The sequence below is a fragment of the Musca vetustissima genome, unplaced genomic scaffold (genome assembly GCF_032173495.1).
Source record: "Musca vetustissima isolate MV318-11 ecotype Yass unplaced genomic scaffold, APGP_CSIRO_Mvet_v1 utg6528, whole genome shotgun sequence".
NCBI lineage: Eukaryota > Metazoa > Arthropoda > Insecta > Diptera > Muscidae > Musca > Musca vetustissima.
Window position 1 is genome coordinate 104,069 of NW_026878990.1, and position 26,544 is coordinate 130,612.

The following is a 26,544-nucleotide window of genomic DNA, read 5'->3' on the forward strand; positions in this document are numbered from 1 at the left end:
ATTTTGTTAGGATCACAATTAGATGCGATTGGCATTTCCGAGACATGGCTCAAACCTGTGGTATCTAATCGTGCAGTTGAGGTTCCCGGTTACAAAATGTACAGAAATGACCGACGATGTCTGAGAGGGGGTGGTGTAGCTATTTATGCATCTAAAAAGTTCAAACATAAAATTGTTTTTAAAACGTCAATAATGGGAAAATGTGAGTCCATATTTTTAGAACTGTATTCCGGCAATGTAACAATTTTGTTCGGTGTGGTTTATTTACCTCCAGTAGGAGACATTTTAACATTTGAGCAACAGCATCACAATTTATTTATGAAATATACTAATATAATAGTTGCTGACGATTTTAATTGTGATCTATTTAATCCCACCCGTGCAATATTATTAAGATCTATGTGTTTAAGGTTAAATCTATCAGTTTTGCATAACATAAGACCGACCCATTTCGATGTTGCGCATAGTAGTAGCAGCCTAATAGATTTCATGTTGCTTAGTGATATTGATTCGACGTGCTATTCAGGACAAGTTCACTGTCCTTCGATTTCGCATCATGCACTTATAATTGCATGTTTTGATTTAAGTATGAATGCCGTGGATGATAGAATTGAATATCATGATTTTAAAAACATTGATTGGAATGGTATCTTCGAATGTTTATCAGATTTTGATCATACGCATTATTATCAGGCCAATAATTCTGATGATAAGTGCCAGATTATTAACAATTTATTTAAAAACCTTTACTCCAATGTTCCAGTTGTAAAGAGATATCTTACATTACAGCCTGATAATTGGATTAATGCCAAAAATGTTGCACATGCTAAGTCTTTAATGGATTGTTCTTACAGGGCATATCTAGAAAACAGATGTCAGTTAAGGTGGAGAGTTTATTGCAAATACCGAAATAGGGCAAAGAGAGTTATGCGCACTGAACGATACAATTATTACACAAAGCAATTTCGTAACCTTGATCCCAAGAGTTTCTGGAGGATACTTAGAAGACATGGTTGTACTGGGGATAATGATGATGTGTATGGTTGTGATGCTGAATCTGTTAATGATTTCTTTGCTTCTAATGTGACATCGGATGGACATGATAGTGTTGACATTGAACCTTTTCTTGATGCTGACAATTCATTTTCTTTCTCATGTGTTACAATCTATGATATTGATGTTGCTATTGGCAAAGTTAAATCAAAGTCGGTTGGTGTAGATAGAATATCTATTGAATTTTTGAAACTAATTTGGCCTCATACCTCTCATTTGATTTTGGACTTAATAAATACAATTTTAACTACCTCAAATTTTCCACTGTTATGGAAAATGGCTCGAGTTGTACCAATTCCTAAATCTACTATAGTCCGGGGTCCTGAGGACTTACGACCAATCTCAATACTCCCGACATTGTCGAAAATTTGTGAACATATATTAAAAGACCAAATTCTATCGCACACTAATTCCGAAATTTTTGATGGGCAGCATGCATTTCGACGTGGCCGGAGCACAACTTCTCTGCTGTTACACCTAACAGAATCTATCAGGAGTGATCTTAATAATAAGCAAATGTGCTCACTTATTTCATTGGATATATCCAAGGCTTTTAATTCGATTTCCTATAGTACGCTTATATATAAACATAAAAATCAATTCAATTTTTCCTTTTCAGCCTGCAAAATGATAATGTCGTATGTTAGCGGTAGATCACAATATGTTGAGATGGGTGGTGTTAGATCTGGGAGTGCTTTTCTTTCTTCAGGGGTACCTCAAGGTTCGGTCTTGAGCCCCTTGCTGTTTATTCTATACATAAATGATTTGCCAGAATATATTAATCTTGATGTATGCTCATTGTTTATATTTGCTGATGACGTTATGCTTTTATTCAAGTCTGAAACAAATTCCATTGATTATTTAAAAGAGGCAATGAATTCTTGTTTGGGGAATTTACTGAGATGGACCAACGCTAACTGTTTACATATAAACCCACTGAAAACAAAAATTATTATGTTTGGTTCTCATGTTCAAGATCTTGGGATATGTATAGGTAATTCAAGGATTGACTTTGTTGAGAAACACAAGTGTTTAGGTGTTATCTTGGATAACAAGTTAAATTTTGGATCCCATATTGACAGTATACACAGTAAAATTTATTCAGTGTTACGTAAATTGTATTCCACCAGTATTTATCTACCTTTGCATGTTAGGACGAAAATTGCCTGTTCACTGATGATGCCACATGTGTTGTATGTATTGGAAGTTATATCTGGAACTTCGGAATATAATTTTCATAAGTTACAGCAAATTATAAATATGATTGCTAGATTTGTTTATAATGTAAGAGTTCGTGAGCATATATCAGAGTTTGTTGTTAACTTTTTAGGCACCTCGTTTCGTAAATTTGTCGATTTTCGTAATACTTTTTATTTTTATAGAATTATTAAAACTGGTATACCTAGGTCGTTACGTGCGTTGTTTACATTTTTACATTCTAGCAGAAACCCACAGATTAATATACCTTTAATTCATAGCTCCTTATATGAGAAATCGTATGTTGTTCGTGTTGCGAGGTTTTGGAACTACCTACCTATTGTATTGCGAATTTTTTCGCATTCGAATAATGCGTTTCGTTTAAAACTTAAACTTCATTTAAATCTTTCAGAGAATTAGTTCATTCGTGTTTTATGATCTTCGTACTACGTACGTTGCTAATGGACATTTGTATGTTTTTTTTAATAATATTACTGTTAAAGTAAATTAGGCTGGGGAGCCAATGTTGTAAATAAAAATGAATTTTAAACTATCAGGTTTTTAATAATACTATTAATACAGTAAATAGGCCCAGGAGGCTTTTGTATTATGAATAAAGAAATGAAATAATAATAATAATAGCATTTATTGGAATGGTTTGTGTGCGTTTGTTGGAACCGTTGAGCCTGACATGTTTTTTTGGAAATATTGATGTGGATTTCTAAATGTGCTTCTATATGTTCTCTTTTGGATTCAATTATTCATTTGTTAACAAAATTGTTAAAAAAAACACAATTTAAATATTCGGTTGATCCATGGAGGAATTCTAGAGATGTTAGATTTGCCAGGTCATTAAGGAATTTAGTTTTTTTGTCTTTTCAAAACTATCGATCACAAGATAATTGGCGCATATGTTGTTATCACCAAAGCTATCATTCGCCGAGAAAGAAGATACCACTTCTCAAGGCTCTATAGAGAAATGGATTCTCGTGGTCTATGGAGAATATTAAAGGATTCTGGATGTGTTGGCAATGATCACGAGCATATTGATATGGATGCTAATATGATAAATGAATTATGGAAAATGGCTCGAGTTGTACCAATTCCTAAATCTACTATAGTCCGGGGTCCTGAGGACTTACGACCAATCTCAATACTCCCGACATTGTCGAAAATTTGTGAACATATATTAAAAGACCAAATTCTATCGCACACTAATTCCGAAATTTTTGATGGGCAGCATGCATTTCGACGTGGCCGGAGCACAACTTCTCTGCTGTTACACCTAACAGAATCTATCAGGAGTGATCTTAATAATAAGCAAATGTGCTCACTTATTTCATTGGATATATCCAAGGCTTTTAATTCGATTTCCTATAGTACGCTTATATATAAACATAAAAATCAATTCAATTTTTCCTTTTCAGCCTGCAAAATGATAATGTCGTATGTTAGCGGTAGATCACAATATGTTGAGATGGGTGGTGTTAGATCTGGGAGTGCTTTTCTTTCTTCAGGGGTACCTCAAGGTTCGGTCTTGAGCCCCTTGCTGTTTATTCTATACATAAATGATTTGCCAGAATATATTAATCTTGATGTATGCTCATTGTTTATATTTGCTGATGACGTTATGCTTTTATTCAAGTCTGAAACAAATTCCATTGATTATTTAAAAGAGGCAATGAATTCTTGTTTGGGGAATTTACTGAGATGGACCAACGCTAACTGTTTACATATAAACCCACTGAAAACAAAAATTATTATGTTTGGTTCTCATGTTCAAGATCTTGGGATATGTATAGGTAATTCAAGGATTGACTTTGTTGAGAAACACAAGTGTTTAGGTGTTATCTTGGATAACAAGTTAAATTTTGGATCCCATATTGACAGTATACACAGTAAAATTTATTCAGTGTTACGTAAATTGTATTCCACCAGTATTTATCTACCTTTGCATGTTAGGACGAAAATTGCCTGTTCACTGATGATGCCACATGTGTTGTATGTATTGGAAGTTATATCTGGAACTTCGGAATATAATTTTCATAAGTTACAGCAAATTATAAATATGATTGCTAGATTTGTTTATAATGTAAGAGTTCGTGAGCATATATCAGAGTTTGTTGTTAACTTTTTAGGCACCTCGTTTCGTAAATTTGTCGATTTTCGTAATACTTTTTATTTTTATAGAATTATTAAAACTGGTATACCTAGGTCGTTACGTGCGTTGTTTACATTTTTACATTCTAGCAGAAACCCACAGATTAATATACCTTTAATTCATAGCTCCTTATATGAGAAATCGTATGTTGTTCGTGTTGCGAGGTTTTGGAACTACCTACCTATTGTATTGCGAATTTTTTCGCATTCGAATAATGCGTTTCGTTTAAAACTTAAACTTCATTTAAATCTTTCAGAGAATTAGTTCATTCGTGTTTTATGATCTTCGTACTACGTACGTTGCTAATGGACATTTGTATGTTTTTTTTAATAATATTACTGTTAAAGTAAATTAGGCTGGGGAGCCAATGTTGTAAATAAAAATGAATTTTAAACTATCAGGTTTTTAATAATACTATTAATACAGTAAATAGGCCCAGGAGGCTTTTGTATTATGAATAAAGAAATGAAATAATAATAATAATAGCATTTATTGGAATGGTTTGTGTGCGTTTGTTGGAACCGTTGAGCCTGACATGTTTTTTTGGAAATATTGATGTGGATTTCTAAATGTGCTTCTATATGTTCTCTTTTGGATTCAATTATTCATTTGTTAACAAAATTGTTAAAAAAACACAATTTAAATATTCGGTTGATCCATGGAGGAATTCTAGAGATGTTAGATTTGCCAGGTCATTAAGGAATTTAGCTTTTTTGTCTTTTCAAAACTATCGATCACAAGATAATAGGCGCATATGTTGTTATCACCAAAGCTATCATTCGCCGAGAAAGAAGATACCACTTCTCAAGGCTCTATAGAGAAATGGATTCTCGTGGTCTATGGAGAATATTAAAGGATTCTGGATGTGTTGGCAATGATCACGAGCATATTGATATGGATGCTAATATGATAAATGAATTTTTCTCTAGTACCCCTTCTAGTACTTATGTTTCTACCCTTGATATAGAAAGTTTTACTGAGTTTGATACATCTTTCTCGTTTCGTTGCGTGGATGAATCTAAACGTTTAGATGCTTTATGTAGGGTGAGTTGATGAAATCCCCATTACCTATATTAAAATCGTTTTCCCTATGTATCTGAGATCATCTTGGACTTGGAAAATACTATATTAACTACGTCTACTTTTCGTCTATGTTGGAAAACTGCTCGAGTGGCGTTCGGTTAATGGCGTTCGGTTAATGAACCAGGTGATCTCAGACCCATATCAATTTTACCAGCACTATCAAAGGTTATGGAGTATATTATTAAGAAACAAATGCTTGAGGTTTGTTTATCTAGAATTTGTGATTCTCAATATGCTTTCCGCCATGGTTACAACACCACTCATTTGTTCTTAAAATCACTGATTCTATCCGTGAATTCATTAAGGAGGACAAATTAAGGTTTTTTTTGGTATCATTAGATTTGTCTAAGGCATTAAATTCTATTGATCATGGAAACTCGTATGGAAACTGAAGAATAACTGCAAGCTAATATTGTCTTATTTGAGAGATCGGAGTCAGTTTGTTGTTCTAAATGGTGCCAAGTCTAATTCTTTCTAGATCTACCATTGGACCACTGCTTTTTATTTTATATATGTTCTTCACATAAACACTTGAAGCTGTACGACATATTTATTTGTTGATGGTATTTTTCTGTACTTAAATCAGCGGATAAAGCAAATCCTAGCTGATTCCCTTTTAATGTCTCAGGTTTTATATGGGCTTGAAATATATTCAGGGACAATTGCTTTTAATATGGAAAGAGTAAAACGGATTGTAAATTCTATAACGCGGTTTGTCTATAATCTCAGGCGAGATAGACATGTGTCACGATATGTTAAACTGTTTTTATTACAAGTTATATTTAAGCTTAAAATATATGTATGCTATGTATTTTGGTCAGCAGATACGTATTAAAGGCCTTAAGGCTATGTATCATAAATTAATTTTTAAAATAAAATAAAAAAAGATGTTCGTTAACTTACCTTGCATGTCAATAAAAATTGATCCATATTGCAGGTGAAATCCATTTCAAGCAGCAAGGCAATCAGGCCCCTTATAACAATTAAAATATTGTTAAGGCGAATATTCTTTAGACCCTTATCGAAATTATTTTCCGGTTCTTGTGGCGTTTCTTTGCTAGGTTTGGGTAGCATACTACTTTTACTGCTCTTACTGGAGGATTTGGGTTTGCCAGTTATTTCCATGAAGATACCAGGATGCTAGAGAACAAATATTTTTTATATTAAAATTATTTTTAATATATTTTTTCAAAATATTTCAACCCACCTCATTTTGAATCATATAGATTTTCTTGCCCCAATCGGCATACGGCTGTACACTGTACTTATTCTGTTGTATTATACGCTTTTTAAAGCACCTCAGCTGTTTACCGGAACTATTTGAGGATTGTCCCCGAGTTTTGGCAAAATCGGTTTCACAACTCATAAAGTCCCAACGATTGGCAGCTGTGGGATTTGAATTGTTAGCTAAACTAGTCTTACCATTATTAAACCTATTGCGATATTTCTTACATTTGTCTTTCCTATCGTCCAAACATACGGACAGGAATAACAATAGCCATGTTATAAGTTGTAAATCGGATTTGGTACACAGGCTACCAACTGACGCCGACTCAGCATCGGACATATTAAGACCGGAGGCTGTTGCTTCCTGGTAACGTGGCGATATGGGTGCCAATTGTTTGGCCAATGTTTTCAAAATGGCATCAATAACAATGGATCGGCAATTGCCCATCGATATGCTACGTCTGCCCAAATAGGTGAGTAAAAAGAAAATCCTGAAATGGAAGACAATAATTTTAAATTTCTATTGGATATGCGGGCGGATTGATTTTATCGGATCTTCTTACCTATCCTGTGGAAATATTTTACTATTTTGTGATGAGAATAGTGTGCAGAAAATGTTGGCCAGGAAATCACCCCACCAGCTTTGAACACAACACATGCGTACCAGGAGAGAACAGGTGGCCAATTGAATGTGAGCATCTCCATAGACGACAAATGAATTGAATAACATATTTGCCACATCGGCTGTGAACAGTTGTTGCATTGCCATCATATCCTGCAAAAATAAATATTTGTGAAACCTTATTAAAAAAATATTCGAAGATTAGAAAAAAAAATTCTGAAAAAAATGCGGATCTTAAAAAATTTAACATTTTTAATTCTCCCAACGGATTCGACAAAAAAGCTACCTTACCTTCAAACTGTACTCAATCGAGAAATTCAAAAGAATCTCAATTAGAGCTTGTCCCAAGACACGTAATTTATCTCTGGATGCTGTTCGCAGAGCCTGCGAGTTATCCAATAATGTTCCATTGATGTCAATGGAATTTGTTTGCAACGAGGACTCCAAGCGATTGATGACATTTCGGATAACATTGATTTCATGCTGAAGAACAATGCATTCCTAAAAGAAAAGAAAAGTCATTAAAAGTCTCCAGTTAGTCGATTTGAAATAAAAATAATTCTATACCTCATAAATTGATGTGATTCGTCCACCCTCCATGGTGTTGTTCGTATCATCTTCACTACGTTGTTTATTGATAAATGCCTGCATATGGGCGACATTGGATACATCTGAATTCAGCAGAGGTGTTAATAGCTCCAGCAGCTTGCAACTGGCCAAACTATAACGACAATGGACATCCTCGTGCAACGAATACAGTGCCTTTATTTGAGCCTGAATATTTTGCGGTTTATGACTCATGTACTTCATAAACATATCACCATAACCATCGGATTCCAAAATGATGACATGACCGAAAAACGATCCCAATGGTATTTTACATTTAGTCGATGACATACCGATACGTCCCATAATTGTTATTTTCATATAACGGCATATGGGTGGTGGCTGGATATCACTAAGTACGAGGGTTTTTGTTCCAATATCCGGTGCCACTACCAAACGAACACAATCGGTTTCTTCATCGAAACACCAGATATCAATGTGCAGCGAAGCCAATTCATCACATGCTGGTATAATCAGATCTGTCAAAAGGATAGGTGATCCAAAATCGAGTACGACAAATCGTCTAGCGCCCGAATGCATACGATCGATAACAATCATTTGTTTCGATGGCGGTGAAAGCAATTTATGCCATGGGAAAACATTGGAGGAGGATGATGATGAATTTATATTTAAATTATCAGCAGCAGCAACACCTTCATCCCCAGTAGCTGGTGCATTCGTTGACTTCTCTCCGGCACCACTTTGTTGTTCGGTTCCATCGTCTTTATTGTTTTCTTTATCCTTATCCTCGCCGATGGGTTTTACATTAGAACCCAATTGTTGATCAATGTATTCGCAAATGAATTTGAATTTGGGCAGGGAAGAACCACCACTGCCGCTGCTACCACTAGCATTTGCTTTTAGTTTTGATGACTTCTCTTCGATGGCAAATTTTTCGCCGGAACTACTTGTGCAATCAATTACAACGGCTGGAATTATAGAAAGGAGGGGGAGAACAAACATAATTTTGTTAAAAAAATGTCATAAGAATAATCCCTGATCCTCCTAAAAATATCATTAAAAAATCCACCCCTAATGCCCTGATAATCCCTCTAAATATGTCATTAAAAAATCAACGTCCAATGCCCTGATAATCCCTCTAAATATGTCATTAAAAAATCAACGTCCAATGAACTGATAATCCCTCTAAAAATATAATTTAAAAATCTATGCCTATTGCTGTGATAGTCCTTCAAAAAATATCATTTAAAAATCCACGCCTATTGCTGTGATAGTCCTTGAAAAAATATTTAAAAATCCACGCCTATTGCTGTGATAGTCCTTGAAAAAATATAATTTAAAAGTCCACGCCTGTTGCTGTGATAGTCCTTGAAAAAATATCATTTAAAAATCTACGCCTATTGCTGTGATAGTCCTTGAAAAAATATCATTTAAAAATCCACGCCTATTGCTGTGATAGTCCCTCAAAATAATCCACACCTTTAGCTCTGATAGACCTTCAAAAATTTTATTTCAAATCCATAACATTTTAAAGTACTTACGTCCAATTCCATTTGGTTTCAAGTCAACACTTTCCGAACCATCCATTTTCTTTTCCAATTTTGTTTTGTCGACCAGATTTTTGGACTTGTTTTTGACATTATTCAAAATATCGTTCATCTAAAATAAAATAGGAGAGAAAAATTAAACAACTGTTCTCTCAATGAAATAAGAATTCATTTACCACCTTATCGGAATACATTTGATCGACTGTTTCCACCACCATGGGGGCTATTAGCAAATCATCCATATTGACATTCGATGTACTGGCACTAGACGATACCGTATCCATATTATCTATACGTGTGGCTTCTGAGGTGGCAGCACAATTGAAATGTAATTGTTCGACTTCTAATAGACCGCGCAGTTGATTACTAACACTTTTACATTTGATTAGGTGGGGGAAAGTGCGGAAATCAACACCATCTATTGAGGAAAAGAAATTTGGAGATTATTGGATTGATTTATAAATATTTTCTTCAGTATCAACGCATTACCTATTGAGCATAATTTTTTGATATCAATACCGGCCGCTTGTACCAAACCAGCATTGTTGCGAATAATATTCATTAGGGTTGAAGAAAAGTTCACATTATTCTTGTTTACATTTGGTAGGTCATAGTCAAAGATATCCGGTTCAAAGGGGAAACCATATAGGCCGAATCTGTAATATAATTAAACACAATCTTAATATTATAAAAAAATTATTTTTTTTCAAAAAATTCCACGCCTAAAGCTGTGATAGTTCTTCAATAAATTTCTTTAAAAAAAATTCACGCCTAAAGCTGTGATAGTTCTTCAAGAAATTTCTTTAAAAAAATTCACGCCTAAAGCTGTGATAGTCCTTCAAGAAATTTCTTTAAAAAAATCCACGCCTAAAGCTGTGATAGTCCTTCAAGAAATTTCTTTAAAAAAATTCACGCCTAAAGCTGTGATAGTCCTTCAAGAAATTTCTTTAAAAAAATCCACGCCTAAAGCTGTGATAGTTCTTCAAGAAATTTCTTACAAAAAAATCCACGCCTAAAGCTGTGATAGTCCTTCAAGAAATTTCTTTAAAAAAATCCACGCCTAAAGCTGTGATAGTCCTTCAAGAAATTTCTTTAAAAAAATCCACGCCTAAAGCTGTGATAGTCATTCAAGAAATTTCTTTAAAAAATCCACGCCTAATTCTTTGATAGTCATTCAAGAAATTTATTTAAAAAATCCACGCCAAAGCTGTGATAATCCTTTAAGAATTTTTTTTCAAAAATCCACGCCTATAATTGTGTACATTTTTTGTAATAACTTACCTAGTTCCAATTAATGCCCCATATGGGTCCCAACGCCTTTTAATTTCCTCGGATATATCCACCAATAGTTTGACACACATTTCCGAAATGCTGTTGTAGGTCTTATTTGTCGATGTAATGCAGGCCAACATAACATACCAACGGACAACACTGGCATGTTTGGCAAATGGCAATTCATTAAAGGTAGTTGCAATGGCATTTCGCAATGCCACATCTAGCTTGGATGTCCCTTTGCTATTCGCTGGTAAATTACAAAAACCACTGCAAAAACACAATATTTAGTAATAATTCAAAGAACCCACCCAACCAGGCATATCTTCTTACTCGGTCAACATCAACATTAGCTTCACACATTTATGTGCCATACTACGATTACTGTGTATAATACAATAACGCAAAGTATTCTCCAAATATTTCTCTGCCTGGCAAATACATTCCAACTGTTGGGCCAATATCGGCTGACCCTTTTGTCGATCAGATTTCGGGGAACGGAAGCGTTTCAAGCGTATACAGCATATCCATGTTAAAATGTCGAGGGCATAATTGCGTGCCAACATTGAGGATTTTTCATTGCTTATTATACGGAAGAGATTATCCAACAATTGATTACTCTCCAACATGGCAATGCGCTGCAGACGTTCATTGGGAATGTGCGACTGCGACTTTACACCGCGTACATAAATTGATATTTCATGTAACCAATCACATCCTGAAAATATAGGGGAACATAATTTTAGTTCTATGTCTTTTCAAATTCCATCCATTCATTGTTACCTCTTGTTTTACACTGGCCATCTTTGGCTGGATCACCCATTGTTTTGATGTGTAGCAAAAAGTTGCGGGTGCGTGTTTTAAATAATTTCGGTGATGTTAAAATAACTGTGCCACCTTGATCGCATAAATCAATGCATGAAGATAACTCAATGGGGCCGGCTAAAATTTCAGCATTGTGCGTTTGTAGAAATTCTTCATTCAAAACGGGATTTTCATTGTTTCCTAAAATAAAATCAGAAAAGAAATATAAATATTAAAAAAATCCCATAAAAAATAACCCTAGAAAATCCTCGCCTATTGCTTAAATAATCCATCAAAAATATCCTTAGAAAATCCTCGCCTATTGCTTAAATAATCCATCAAAAATATATTTAAAAAATCCTCGCCTATTGCTTAAATAATCCATCAAAAATATCCTTAGAAAATCCTCGCCTATTGCTTAAATAATCCATCAAAAATATATTTAAAAAATCCTCGCCTGATAATCCCCCAAAAACTATCCTTAAAAATTCCACGCCTAATACTCTGATAATCCCTCAAAAACTATCCTTAAAAATTCCACGTCTAATAGTCTGATAATCCCTCAAAAACTATCCTTAAAAATTCCACGCCTAATAGTCTGATAATCCCTCAAAAACTATCCTTAAAAATTCCACGCCTAATACTCTGATAATCCCTCAAAAACTATCCTTAAAAATTCCACGCCTAATACTCTGATAATCCCTCAAAAACTATCCTTAAAAATTCCACGCCTAATACTCTGATAATCCCTCAAAAACTATCCTTAAAAATTCCACGCCTAATACTCTGATAATCCCTCAAAAACTATCCTTAAAAATTCCACGCCTAATACTCTGATAATCCCTCAAAAACTATCCTTAAAAATTCCACGCCTAATACTCTGATAATCCCTCAAAAAATATCCTTAAAAATTCCACGCCTAATACTCTGATAATCCCTCAAAAACTATCCTTAAAAATTCCACGCCTAATACTCTGATAATCCCTCAAAAACTATCCTTAAAAATTCCACGCCTAATACTCTGATAATCCCTCAAAAACTATCCTTAAAAATTCCACGCCTATTACTTTGAAAGTTCCTCAAAAACTATCTTTAAAAAATTCACGCCTATTTCTTCAATAATCTCTCAAAAACTATCCTTATAAGATCCACGCCTATTACTTTGAAAGTTCCTCAAAAACTATCTTTAAAAAATTCACGCCTATTTCTTCAATAATCTCTCAAAAACTATCCTTAAAAAATCCACGCCTATTTCTTCAATAATCTCTCAAAAACTATCCTTAAAAAATCCACGCCTATTTCTCCAATAATCTCTCAAAAACTATCCTTAAAAAATCCACGCATATTTCTTCAATAATCTCTCAAAAACTATCCTTAAAAAATCCACGCCTATTTCTTCAATAATCTCTCAAAAACTATCCTTAAAAAATCCACGCCTATTTCTTCAATAATCTCTCAAAAACTATCCTTAAAAAATCCACGCCTATTTCTTCAATAATCTCTCAAAAACTATCCTTAAAAAATCCACGCCTATTTCTTCAATAATCTCTCAAAAACTATCCTTAAAAAATCCACGCCTATTTCTTCAATAATCTCTCCAAAACTATCCTTAAAAAATCCACGCCTATTTCTTCAATAATCTCTCCAAAACTATCCTTAAAAAATCCACGCCTATTTCTTCAATAATCTCTCCAAAACTATCCTTAAAAAATCCACGCCTATTTCTTCAATAATCTCTCCAAAACTATCCTTAAAAAATCCACGCCTATTTCTTCAATAATCTCTCCAAAACTATCCTTAAAAAATCCACGCCTATTTCTTCAATAATCTCTCCAAAACTATCCTTAAAAAATCCACGCCTATTTCTTCAATAATCTCTAAAAAACTATCCTTAAAAAATCCGCGCCTATTTCTTCAATAATCTCTCCAAAACTATCCTTAAAAAATCCACGCCTATTTCTTTAATAATATCTCCAATAATACCCTTAAAAAATCCACGCCTATTTCTTCAATAATCTCTCCAAAACTATCCTTAAAAAATCCACGCCTATTTCTTCAATAATCTCTCCAAAACTATCCTTAAAAAATCCACGCCTATTTCTTCAATAATCTCTCCAAAACTATCCTTAAAAAATCCACGCCTATTTCTTCAATAATCTCTCCAAAACTATCCTTAAAAAATCCACGCCTATTTCTTCAATAATCTCTCCAAAACTATCCTTAAAAAATCCACGCCTATTTCTTCAATAATCTCTCCAAAACTATCCTTAAAAAATCCACGCCTATTTCTTCAATAATCTCTCCAGAACTATCCTTAAAAAATCCACGCCTATTTCTTCAATAATCTCTCCAAAACTATCCTTAAAAAATCCACGCCTATTTCTTCAATAATCTCTCCAAAACTATCCACAAAATCACGCCTATTGCTCGGAAAGTTCCTCAAAAAATATTCTTAAAAATCCACGCCTATGGCTGTGAAAGTTCCTCAAAAAGTATCCTTAAAAAATCCACACCTATTGCAGTGATAGTCCTTCAAAAAATATCATTTAAAAATCCAAGCCTATTGCTGTGATAGTCCTTCAAAAAATATCATTGAACAATCCACGCCTATTGCTGTGATAGTCCTTCAAAAAATATAATTGAAAAATCTACGCCTATTGCTGTGATAGTCCTTCATAAAATATCATTTGAAAATCCACGCCTAATGCCCTGATAATCAAATATCATTTGAAAATCCACGCCTATTGCAGTGATAGTCCTTCAAAAAATATCATTTAAAAATCCACGCCTATTGATGTGATAGTCCTTCAATAAATATAATTTAAAAATCCACGCCTATTGCTGTGATAGTCCTTCAAAAAATATAATTTAAAAATTGACGCCTATTGCTGTGATAGTCCTTCAAAAATACAATTTAAAAATCCACGCCTTCAAAAAATATCATTTACAAATCCACGCCTATTGCTGTGATAGTCTTTCAAAAAATATCATTTACAAATCCGCGCCTATTGCTGTGATAGTCTTTCAAAAAATATAATTTAAAAATCCACGCCTATTGCTGTGATAGCCCTTCAAAAAATATCATTTGAAAATCCACACCTATTGCTGCGATAGTCCTTCATAAAATACCATTTAAAAATTCACGCCTATTGCTGTGATAGACCTTCAAAAAATCATTTAAAAAACCACGCATTTTGGTCGGAAAATTCTTCAAAAATATCTTTAAAAAATCCAAAACTGGTACACTTCTTTAATCTTTCGCTGTCACACCAGGAATGACGTTTCGTTATTTCCCATCTTATATTTTGTGGATCATCTTATCTTTTGATCTCTTACATTAAAAATAAAACTCTGTGTGAATACACGAAATAATAGTTGTGTTCCAATACATTCTACTACAAACTATAGTGCTCTGGTACTTCCTCAAAAATATCGTTAACCAATCCTCTTTTATAGTTCGGAAAGTCCTTTATTACCCTGAATTTTCCCTCTTTAAAATTTCATTTTATTGTTTAACCTTACCTTCTGTACTGGTCGATGGTTGTTCATTTGCCGCACCCATATCCGCTCCCGATGAATGTTTAAAACTGGAATGTGGTCCCTTCATGCGATAACCAAAACCACTGGTATTCTGTTTCAGCAATGTCACCTGTATGGCAGCTGGATTATGGCACTGCTGATACAAGGAAAATTTCAAATCTATGTGACCCAAAGTGGCTGCCACCAATAGATTTATTTCAATGATGTGTTCATCCCAAGTGGTCCTGGAAACAGAAAAAAGACAATAAAATATTAAAATTAAATAAAATGAGAATAAAAAATAAAATACTTACGCATCATTGTGCAGACGCCAAGTGTGCTGGGATTGTTTCCTTTGCTTTTGGGCCTGTACCAAATCATTCCAACAGCTGGGCACCTCAGCTGTGTAGGGAACAACTTTATCATCGAATTGGGTGAGCGAATACAGGGTACGCAAATCATCGAGTGATAGTTCTCCACTACGATAGGCCAGCAGGTTAGATGCGGTTGACGACGAATTCATCGAAGTCGATGATGGTGAGGGTGAGGCTTGTGATAGGGAACTTGTGATGCCCGCCGAACCACAATCAACCTTTATTGTGGATGTAAAACCACTGGTTGTGGGTGTGATACATTTCATTTCATCTCCAGAAATACCATCACCACCACCCGGGTGTTCATAATTTTTACTATGGGGCGTTACACCATCGGTAACACAACAACCACTATTTCCACCCGCTATGCCTTCTGCTCCTCCGGTGTTTATTTTATTATTACCACCACCCATCATTCCAGCTGCTGCTGAACAAGCCTCCTCTTCGATGTCAATCATTTCATCACCCGACTCATTATCGGCATCATTCAGCGAGTAGAATATCAATGAACCACGTCGCGTACAACAACACAATCTCTCCAAACTGCGACAATAGGCCACCGATGTAAAATGATGCTCCTCCTCTTTGATGGTACTGATACGCTGGAAATCGGCCAGCGATATAATTTCAATTGAACCATCAGCACAGACCACACAAAATGCCCCACTGCTGCCGTTCGATGATGCCAGAGATGATGATTCGCTACCGATGTTGATGGTCTGGAAATTCGGCAACATACATATTTGTTTGGGATAATTCTGACGCGAAAAAGTCATGGCAATTTTATGTTCATTGGGTATGACACCGTTGAGGCAATCGAAGAGCAGTAATTGGCCACCAATTGTTGGCTCCTCCTCATTCATGGCGTAATCGTCATCATCATCATCCTCCTCACGTTCTTCGCTGACACTTTCTTCGGTGTTCATGACTTCGGTTATAATCATTTTGCTGCTGTTGTTGTTGCTGCGTCTTGACACCGGGACCTTGGTCTTGACCAGCTTCACCAATAATTGATTACAGTTGCTGTTTGTGGGCAAAATTTCAGTAATCTCAACTAGTTCATCTTCGGCCAGAGGCTGGAAATCCGCCTTCATGGAATTGCTACGCTTGAGTATGCAGCAACTTTCCACAATGCAATCAATATCTTCACAGACATTTGTGGCCTTTGCTAAGGAACCACCAGCACCACCACCACCGACACCTCCTGTCTCCGGGTTGGGAGAATTATTTGTCTTTACCGCACTGCCATCATTTTGCATGGCTGCCTTCGACTTCTGTACATTCTTGGCGGCCGTGAGAAGACTTTCCTTGAAATAGCTGGTATCCATTTCAATATCATCGGTATTGACACTGGGACCAATACCACCCGTACCACCGCCACCATTACCACCGCCAGACAATGAATTATTCTCCACCACCACCGGTTGTCCATATTCATAATCGAAGAGGCTATTCAAATCGTTAAATTGTTCGGCCATCTTTTTGAATTCCGCCTCCAGATAGGCATCATTAAAGTCCAATACATCGGATTTATCGGCTGCTGTTGCTGCTGGGACAACAACTTCGACTGTTGTTGCCGGTACGATATCGGCCACAAATCCATTGCTATCGAGGCCATCTAAATATTTGTCAAAAATTGAACAATTTTGAGTTTTGTTGTCATCATCATCGTCATCACGTTCATGATCGTGATATTTTGTTTTAAGATTATTAAGATGGGTTTCAGTATTATTGTTGTTGTTATTATTATTGTTGTTGTTTGATGATGAAGACGAAGAAGACGGATCACCGCTTGCTACACACACATACATATGCGATGATGATAAATACAATAACAAGGAGTATTTGAAGTTACAAAAAATTCAAAAATTTGTGTGATATTTAAAAATCGCAAAAAAACTTCCCAATTTTGTTTGGAAATTTAGGGATTTTTTTTTCGAAAAATTATGCCAATTTTGCAATGGTGGGAGATTTATTACAGGAAACCATGGTATGATGTTAATATTAGAGTAGATAATTTTGTTGGGTCCTTGGAGACATACATATACAAACACAATAACTAATTTGTGTGATTTTTTTAATTCTTAAAAGACTGGACCCTCTTTTTCTTCAGCCCAAGGCTGGACATTTAAAAAATATTTTTAAAAATTCCAAACTTTTGAATGGATTTTAAAAAATATTTTTTGTTTTAAATCCTCGCCTTTACCTGGACATATAACAACTTTTTTAAAAAATCCAGGCCTAACACAGACCTTTAAAAAATATTTAAGAAATCCACAAATCCCAATGACCGAATGCCTATGATCCCTGGGCCGACGAGAATGGCGCCCCTAAATAACCATCTCAAAGGTCTGGGTCACTACCTTTTAAAGTGAAACGATCGACCCCCCCCCCCCCCTCAAGTCTCAATATCAGTCTCGAACTTTACAGATCTACAGGCCAGATCTCAAAGAACCCCCTCAAGTGTTGACGACCTAAGCTACCCCCTGGACCTCCCTTTTGCCTCATGTCCCACTCTCGACCGCGTTAACGAAAGCCTGGAGAGGTAGTCTGCCTGCTATAGTGAATCAATCGAAGGAGTTAACGAAGCTTCCAGATTTCGCAGAGTACTTCCTAAAGATCGAAAATCTATAGGTAGTATTATGCATAGTGATGGAACGTGGACAAACTCTAGCAGTGAGACCCTTGGTCTTATATCGTTAACCCACATTCCTCGTTGTTAGGACTATAGGGAGGGTGCGCAGTGTGCGCATCATCCTATAATTCGAACGATGAAGGAGGAGAAGTTGATAGTAAATACTATAAGCAACCCAAAATTGGTATGGGCGATAAATAGTTTTCAACCCCATAAGTCTCCTGGTCCAGTATTGGTATCTCTGCAGGACATTTTTAGGGCTTGTCTACTTCTGTCGTATATACCTAGTCTATGGAAAGAGGTAACAGTGACCTTCATCCGAAAGCCGTGAAGCCAAAAGACTATAGACCGATTAGTCTCTCTTCCTTTCTACTCAAGACTTTAGAAAGGTTACTAGACTCAGAAATTAGGCACACTATTGACCAAAGTAAACTTAGCAACTCCCAGCATGCATACATCAGTGGATACAGCCTTACATGAGGTGGTTGGATACATCGAGAAGAATATGGAGTCATCTGGCTACACTTTGGCAGCATTCCTCGAAATTGAGGGAGCTTTCAACAATGTGAAGCTGGAAGCCATCCATTCTGCTCTCGTAAGCACAGGCATCCCCTCACTCCTAATGGAATGGATTGATAGAATGCTGGAAAGCAGAATTATGAACTCATCCTTAGGAGAGCGTTCCGTGAGGAAATCTGTGCTGGGGATTAAGACTCGAGATCATACACTGGCTGTATTTGACGATCGCCCTCCCCATTCTTACATATGGTTGCCTTGTTTGGTGGCAGGGGTTCAATAAAAAGATGCTGCTGACAAAATTAAGTTTTGTACAGCGATTCTGTTCGCCGGAGCGTTAAGAAGTACACCCAGGCAGCCTTGAATGCAATCCTGAATCTCCAACCACTGGACATTCTGATTAAATTCCAGGCGGCCAGGTGTGCCTTGAGGCTCCTGGAAACGGCCATAACGCCAGGTTGTAACCTCTTGAGGGCGAATAGTCATATTAGTGAGTATGTTCCCTCTCACAGAGACTTTAATGACATCAAAGTAGAGTTTCCTAGTAGGGAATCCTGGACTAGTGGCTCCTTACCTCTGCCAGGTCTGTCATTCTTTACAGAGGATCGAGGAAGGCACTGGTCAGGTGTTTACTGTAAGGAATTAGAAACATATAACCCATATAAACTTAACAATCTTTTTAGCGTTTTTCAAGCAGAAATCCTTGCAATTACGAAAGCGGCCGAGATAGTAAAATCATTTACTGCCGACATTACGGGACCGGTGACTATATATGTCGATAGTCAGGCGGCCCTTAAAGCGGTGAAGTCGCGTACTATAAACTCAAAAGCAGTTCATGATTGCAAGTCCGCTCTGAATGATATACGACAGATAGTTAGCTAATGTTGGGTTCCAGGACATAGTGACATTGAAGGGAATGAGATAGCCGACGAGCTTGCTCGAGGAGGCTCACAGTCGTCCAATCTTCCGATTGGGCGATCTGTAAAACCTCCCATTGGCTATTTCATTGACAGAATAAATATTTTTAAAAAAATCCAGGCCCTAAACATTACCTTTAAAAAATAAAAAATCCATGCCTAAAACGGGACCTTTAAAAAATATTAAAAAATCCATGTCTATGGCTGGACCTTAAAAATATTCTTACAAAACTATGTATTACTTCATGAGATCTTTAACAGTGTAAAGGCTGTCAGATCCAAATTTTTATGATCTTCAATGTACTCTAAACTAAACAAAAGGAGGAGGGATAAGAAACAAAACCACAAACAAAGACAAAAACACCAACATAAAAATTACCTTTAACGCTGTTCGAAGTTGACGACGACTGTTTATCCACATTTGTGCTAACATTTGCCGCTGAACTTAGTCCACCACCTCCTCCGGCATTTAAACCACTATCCACCTTATTCCGATTATTATCATTGGGTCGATCACTTTCGATAATATTCAACACTGCCATCGAGAGTAAATGTTCGCCAGTTGTTTTGCGGGTACTCAGACCAAGTATTATTTTCGATTCGACGACACCGGCACGCATGGTGGATGTCGATGTACAGGGTGTAACTGAGGGTGGTGCCAAATTACCACTAACTGCAACCCCACTACCGACCAAACACGCCGATCCTGTTTGAGTTAAATTCATGGCATAGATTTTACTTTGGGCCCTGGCATTGGGTAGGACACAAATGGCTGTTACGCGTGTCCATTCATAGCTGGTGTCGGCTGATTCTTCATCACAGTTGGCTGATGCATCGTCGCCCCTTCTACCACCATTTCCTCCTCCTCCCAAAATATCCTTCATCAGCGATGAAATATTAAAGGTGTGCATTTGTTTCAAATGCCTTTCAATGCTCCAAATGGTAATTTCGCCCGTTGCCGAACAACTTGTTACCAAGACATTGGCATAATCGCTATTCGATATAACATCGAATCCCAGAATACCAGGAGCCACCACGGCTGGATTTGTGGCATAGGTGACGGCGAGGGGAACATTTTGGGTGTATTCACCCTTGACAAAGGGGCACATTGGCGAATGACGTTCGTGTTCACTCCATGGTTCATCGGTTTTTTCCCAACACACCAAACATACATTGCAGGTGAAACACATGGCACGATCCTCACCCGATGACGAGGGCTGATGATAGAAGCCGGCTTGTGCCATTTGATCGGGCAACGCCCATTTATAGTCCATGTGTGGCCATTTTTCAAATGTTTGCCGACGCACTGCCTCCGAATGCATTAGGACACGCTGCAAATTGCTGCAATGCCAGCTAATGTTCGACGTGCGGCCACCGGCAAGTAAATCGATGAGCCTCTCATTTATGGCCGATGCAATGGCCAATGCTGGTACATGGCGTTCAAGCCGTTTCAGCATTATAACCAAATTATTGGCCACAAATTTTAGACTCGAATAGGGAACCTGTAGGCATATGGTGTTCCACTGAAAAGAAAAACAAACAAAAAATAAATCAAATTAATTATTTGAATTGAAAAAAATCACATTGGTCCTAAAAAATATTTTTAAAAAATTTGCGCTAATGGCAGAACTTTGAAAAGATGGCAGAACTCTAAATAGATTTAAATCGACGTCTTTGACAGGATAAAAAAATATTTTTAAAAAATCCACGCATATGACAGTACTCTAAAAACTAAAAAATTGGTCAAAATCGGTTCAGAATTACATATAGTTCCCATATATAATTGCCTCCGATTTTCTGGTAGAGGTCGCATTTATGACCCGATTGTGATGAAGTTTGGTACAGCTGATTTATTTGGCCCAAGGACGACGACCACTATAAAAATTGGTGAAAATCGGTTTGGAATTAGATATAGCTTCCATATATAATTTCGTCCGATTTTCTAGTAGAGGTCACATTTATAATCCGAATGTGATGAAATTTGGTACAACTCATTTATTTGGTCCAAGAACGAACCCTATTTAAATTGGTGAAAATCGGTTCAGAATTAAATATTGCTCCCACATATACTTTCCTCCGATTTTCTGGTACAGGTCATATTTATGATTAGAATAAGATGAAATTTGGAACAGCTTATTTATATGGCCCAAGGACGATGCCTATTGAAATTGGTGAAAATCGGTTCGGAATTAGATATAGCTCCCATATATAATATCTTCCGATTTTCTGGTATAGGTCGCATTTACAATCAGATTGTAATGAAATTTAGTACAGCTAATTTTTTTCAAAATTTAAATCCAATTTGAATATTATTTTCCAATTAGAAATGTTTGCACTTTTGCACCCTATAAATTGAACCCCACACACTACACATACGTACATAAATATTTCTACATAAATATAAATCAATTGGTCTGTTCCCGCACTGCAAGAATCTACTATTTTTTACTACGATAACACTTTTTTCCTTTATGATATCGGAAAAAATAGTAAAAACTCGTAGATTCTTGCAGTACGGGAACAGACCAAATATTTCAAATTAAAAACTTTTTTTAATTTCGATTACGCATACCCTTTGTGCCTTAATGCCTTTCTTCGAATTGCTTTGGGCATTTTTTATCTTCTCCATTAGTTCATTTTGCAAATCGTAGGGACATTCGATATCCTGTTCCAGCTCTTTAAGGCATGTTTGGAAAATAATCGCCTCGGACAATAACATTTCCAGACGTATGGGATCATCGTTATTTGGTACGGGTGTCTGCAGGACCGTATCAAGTAATAGGACACCATTATAATCACCACGAAAACCGATGACATGACCATCTGTTAATAGGATTTTCTCCTGTAGTGGCATAAAATAGCCATAGACATTGTGATTGGTATCTGGAAATAAAAAAAAATAATAAACAAAATTAAAATTAAATAAAAGATTGCGTGTGTGTTTGTTAAATGGACTTTATTTGCTACATTCAGGATGAAAAACACCTGCAGGACAGTCCACCGCACCTGTATAAGTGTGTGTAGCTATGTTTTTTTTTCATTTTTTTTTCACAGCATATTCAGTAATAAAAAATCGAAATCCGCATAATTTCACAATGTTTTTTTTCTTCGTTCCTTGTGGTGATCAATCAAATAATTTTAAGTTTACTTCCACCACACATAACATGACTCACATACATACAGGGTTCCCCTCCTGGCTGTAAAATAAAAAACAACACTACACATCCATCCAACCATCGATCCCAACCGAAGGGTCTATTTTTTCTTCTTTTCTTTGATTCTTCTTCTCGTTTTTTTCTGATGTGACGAGGAGACAGTGCGAACAAAAAAAAATACTGAGGAGCAGCAGCAAATACTTACCATTCCCTAAATGGTATGTCTGCAGTACAACCCCGGAATGCACATCGAGTACTTTGACCTGATTGATGCTATCGAATACCAATATCACATTTAAATTCGGATGATAAACAATACTGCGCGTCTCGATGGTCTCCTCTTCGTCAGCTTCGGTGTTCAGTGAATCCGAGTTTGCTGCTGCTGCTGCATTGTTGGTCGAAGATTTTGAGGATGTGCCGCCGCAAGTAACATCCAAATAACCATCTGGCTTTAAAATTCGTTGCTCTGTGGCCATACTAACATTTGTGTAGTATTCGTTGAGTTCTTTTCCGCTTTCGTGCCGTCTTTTCTTTGCAAATTAATACACAATTTTTTCGGAAACAAAATCATACAAAATTATTTATTTTTTTCTTCGTCGTCTCTCTTTTGTTACCTCAATAGTAGTGGACTATAGATCGAGTTGTTCATAGACCACAAAAAATAACAAAGTTTGCTGTCAAAATGCATTATTGTGATAACAAAAAAAAGTCGAAATTTTTGACATTAGACTTGAGAAAAAAACAGCTGTTTTCCGATTTCGATTGCTATCTTGGTGACCTTATTTATAGGCCATGCATCATGCCAATTGGCAAAAAACTCAATTACTCTATGGTCGTAATGGTTTCCAAAGGATTCCAATCTTTAAGGAAGAGTTGAAATTCCCAAGCTATGAGTTCTAGGGTCCACAAGAATTCAACATTTTCCAATTAAAAGCAAAAACAATTTACTATTATTTTATCGAACTATATAACACTTGCCTAGAGAAAAAGTAACATTGCCGACATTAAAGAAATGTATAAACGCCGTTGAAAATGACTTAGTTACGCCGATGTAAATTGTTCAACGGCTTTATTGCGTTTATTTTTTGAAGTTAGAGGGCCTTGGTTAGATACGGCATTTACTACCAAAAAACGTGGACCTATGCCGACAAATTTTTACATGGATATTTTGTACACATTTGGTTTGTTCCAGAACCTGCAAGAATGTACAATTTTTTATTACGGTAACAATTTTTCCTTTATGATATCGGAAAAAATAGTAAAAATAAGTAGATTCTTTCAGTACGGGAACAGACCAATTGTGAACTCTCCATTTTAACTTACAGCCATTTTAATTGTAAAATATGGATAATAGATAAAAAATTCCTTCACTCGGGAGGTACGGTTATATGGAGTCTATATTAAAACATGACCCAAAGACCCCATTTTCCATACGAGAAGTTGTTTTTATATAAAGCGGTTCGGCATTTAAATAGTTTATACCCAATATTTGGGTAAACAATCAAAATAGGGGTATTATTATATTGGGACTATTAGAAAAGGTTGAACTACGCCGCACATTTTTGCAAGGGTATGTTCTACACATTTATTCTTCTAAGGGCGTCATCATCCAACCGAGGGTAAGGAACGGTCGAAGACAACCCGACGGAGAGCCCGTAAAAAGGAAAGTTCTGCTTCGTACGCGTCGGTAGTGTCGATGGAGAGTCCTGCCAAGAGCCAAACTGTCCTGGTGAAAGCCAAACACACTGTCTCGAAGCAGGTAGCCCAGAAACCTACACCGGCACCTAGCGACTCTGATGCTCCACCAGATGTACCGGAGGATCTGCGAGAAGCAATCATGGATCAAGCTTGGATAATCCCCGACGGGATTATCAGTGATCATAAATGGTTGCTGGTCAACAGCTATCTGAAAGACCACCAACTCTGCTGGTGAACAGTACCTAAGGAGGAAGAAGGGTGTATATAATGGGAAAACTACAAGTTCGTCACCCGCCATTAAAACAGGAAACTGACAGCAGGAAAATCGGCATCTTCTCCTCCTTAAACACCGACATTGCGCTCAACCAGGAACAAAGATACGATGACTACCTTGAGCCAAATATGGACGACTCTAAATATTCCTTCTCGGACAATAGGATGATACTTTTCCAGATGAAAACAGAAGCCTTATAGGAACCCCCGAAAAACGAACTGGGATAAATTCAAAGCTAAAACAGCATCCACAACCCTTGCTCGCATAGACCTCAGAACGATTGAGAATGTTGAGAAAGCTGTGCAAAAAATGTATCATCTTTGAGGAGAACTTGGAAATCTTATAATAAAGCCAGTAAGGAAAAACATAGTACATGTTGGGACGTTTATAGAGAACAAAACAATATGTACAAAAGTTAAATCAAGAATGCTAAGCGTGAGTCCTGGAGAATGTGAATGAACGAAGCGGTCAGATTTCGCAGAGTTATATCTAAAAATCCAAAATCTATACGTAGTGTAAAGCGACACGTAGTGATAAATAAGATACTTCTGAAATTCGATCTCCTCAGGGTAAAGGTTGTAGCCTATGCCGATGATGTAGTCTGCTAATCGTTGGGAAATTTCTGCCGAATATTTCTGACATCATGCAGGGTGCCTTATTAACTTTGTCCAACTGGGCACACACCAATGAACCTGGCTTAAACCCCACAAAGACAGAAATGATACTCATCACTAGGAAACGTCCCAACCTTCCGATTGCCATGGGTGGAGTCAGCCCTTTCCTTAGAAGCACACAAACTAAAGTGAAAAAGAATGCCGAGGAACGCACTAAGAAAAGTCTTATAGCGTTCAACTCCTGCAAAAACTCTATAGGTAAGACCAAATATATTTTCCCTTCCGATTTTTGCATTAAAATCTAGCAGAATTTTAATGTCATGGCCGGGGAAACGATCATATGCTGTTTCTAGGCGCTCGTAAAATATATCTTTGGTCTGTTCATCTTTATCTTCGGTCGGAGCATGGGCGATTATAGCAATTCGCTCATCTTCTGGAGTGAATCTGGAGACGAGGTCTTTCCGCAGCCAAATTCATGTATAGTTTCGTGGCAGCTATAATACAATGCGTAATCGTCTGATTTACTTACGCCCGTCCCTTTCCATCGCATTTCCTGTAAGGCAATTATATCGGCTTTGTACTTCTTGAGTACATCCGCCAAAGCGAACACTGCGCCTGTTCTGTACAACGTGCGCACATTCCAAATACAGATTCGCAGATCGTGGCCCTTTATACGTTTGCGGGGGTCGTCAACATTAGGGGGGTTTGGTTTTATTTTTCTTTGCTTTTTCATAGTAGGTTGGGTTTTCCGAGAGTGAGCCATTAACCCAATGCCTCAAACCAATTTTTTAAGTTCTTATGGGTGAACTCGCAGCACATACATATTAGCTCACTATTTCATCGGGTGATGAAAATAGCTCCCCAGGTGGCACCACGGGGAGGTCATTGTCCACAATTGAGATGAAAAAGGGACCAAGATAAAATCATTGTGGGGATCATAACAATGACTGCAGGATTAGATATCTCACTTTCAAATGGGACATTAACGGAGTGGTTTATTGCCGTATATATATAGAAAGAGCTGGAAAGAATTGAATATTTACTCCCTAGGTACCCACGCTAATTAGCAGAGAACACCGGCTGTTTGGTAAATACATTGATAATCTAGCATTCCTTTTTAGAATAGATCCCAAGCTGATCCTTAACTTTGTTAAAACTCTGATATGGCTAAAAAAAATTATTTTTCTACACTGTTTCTAAACTTCGTCTATCTCTGCAAAGATCCCTTAACCTAACCTATATCAATATTGGTTGAGTTCCGAAAGTTTCAAGGCCAATAACTCGGGAAGGATGGATTTTCCCAAGTAAA

General features: G+C 36.6%; 1 protein-coding gene across 1 annotated transcript in view; it reads right to left on the minus strand.

The window, feature by feature from the left end:
- Window positions 1-23,125, minus strand: part of LOC133323812 (baculoviral IAP repeat-containing protein 6) — a 41,934-nt gene extending 18,809 nt beyond the window's left edge. Inside the window, exons 1-18 of the mRNA XM_061532711.1 lie at window positions 22,855-23,125; window positions 22,067-22,377; window positions 19,874-21,017; window positions 15,367-17,044; window positions 15,056-15,297; window positions 11,513-11,734; window positions 11,063-11,447; window positions 10,739-10,999; window positions 9,947-10,113; window positions 9,637-9,875; window positions 9,452-9,569; window positions 8,603-8,878; window positions 7,911-8,560; window positions 7,635-7,844; window positions 7,285-7,496; window positions 6,947-7,212; window positions 6,702-6,880; window positions 6,398-6,634 (exon numbers count right to left, since the gene is read on the minus strand). Of these exons, the coding sequence (XP_061388695.1) occupies window positions 6,398-6,634; window positions 6,702-6,880; window positions 6,947-7,212; window positions 7,285-7,496; window positions 7,635-7,844; window positions 7,911-8,560; window positions 8,603-8,878; window positions 9,452-9,569; window positions 9,637-9,875; window positions 9,947-10,113; window positions 10,739-10,999; window positions 11,063-11,447; window positions 11,513-11,734; window positions 15,056-15,297; window positions 15,367-17,044; window positions 19,874-21,017; window positions 22,067-22,377; window positions 22,855-23,125 (7,068 nt within the window). The remainder of the gene's footprint in view (window positions 1-6,397; window positions 6,635-6,701; window positions 6,881-6,946; window positions 7,213-7,284; window positions 7,497-7,634; window positions 7,845-7,910; window positions 8,561-8,602; window positions 8,879-9,451; window positions 9,570-9,636; window positions 9,876-9,946; window positions 10,114-10,738; window positions 11,000-11,062; window positions 11,448-11,512; window positions 11,735-15,055; window positions 15,298-15,366; window positions 17,045-19,873; window positions 21,018-22,066; window positions 22,378-22,854) is intronic.
- Between the last annotated feature and the right edge of the window lie 3,419 nt (window positions 23,126-26,544).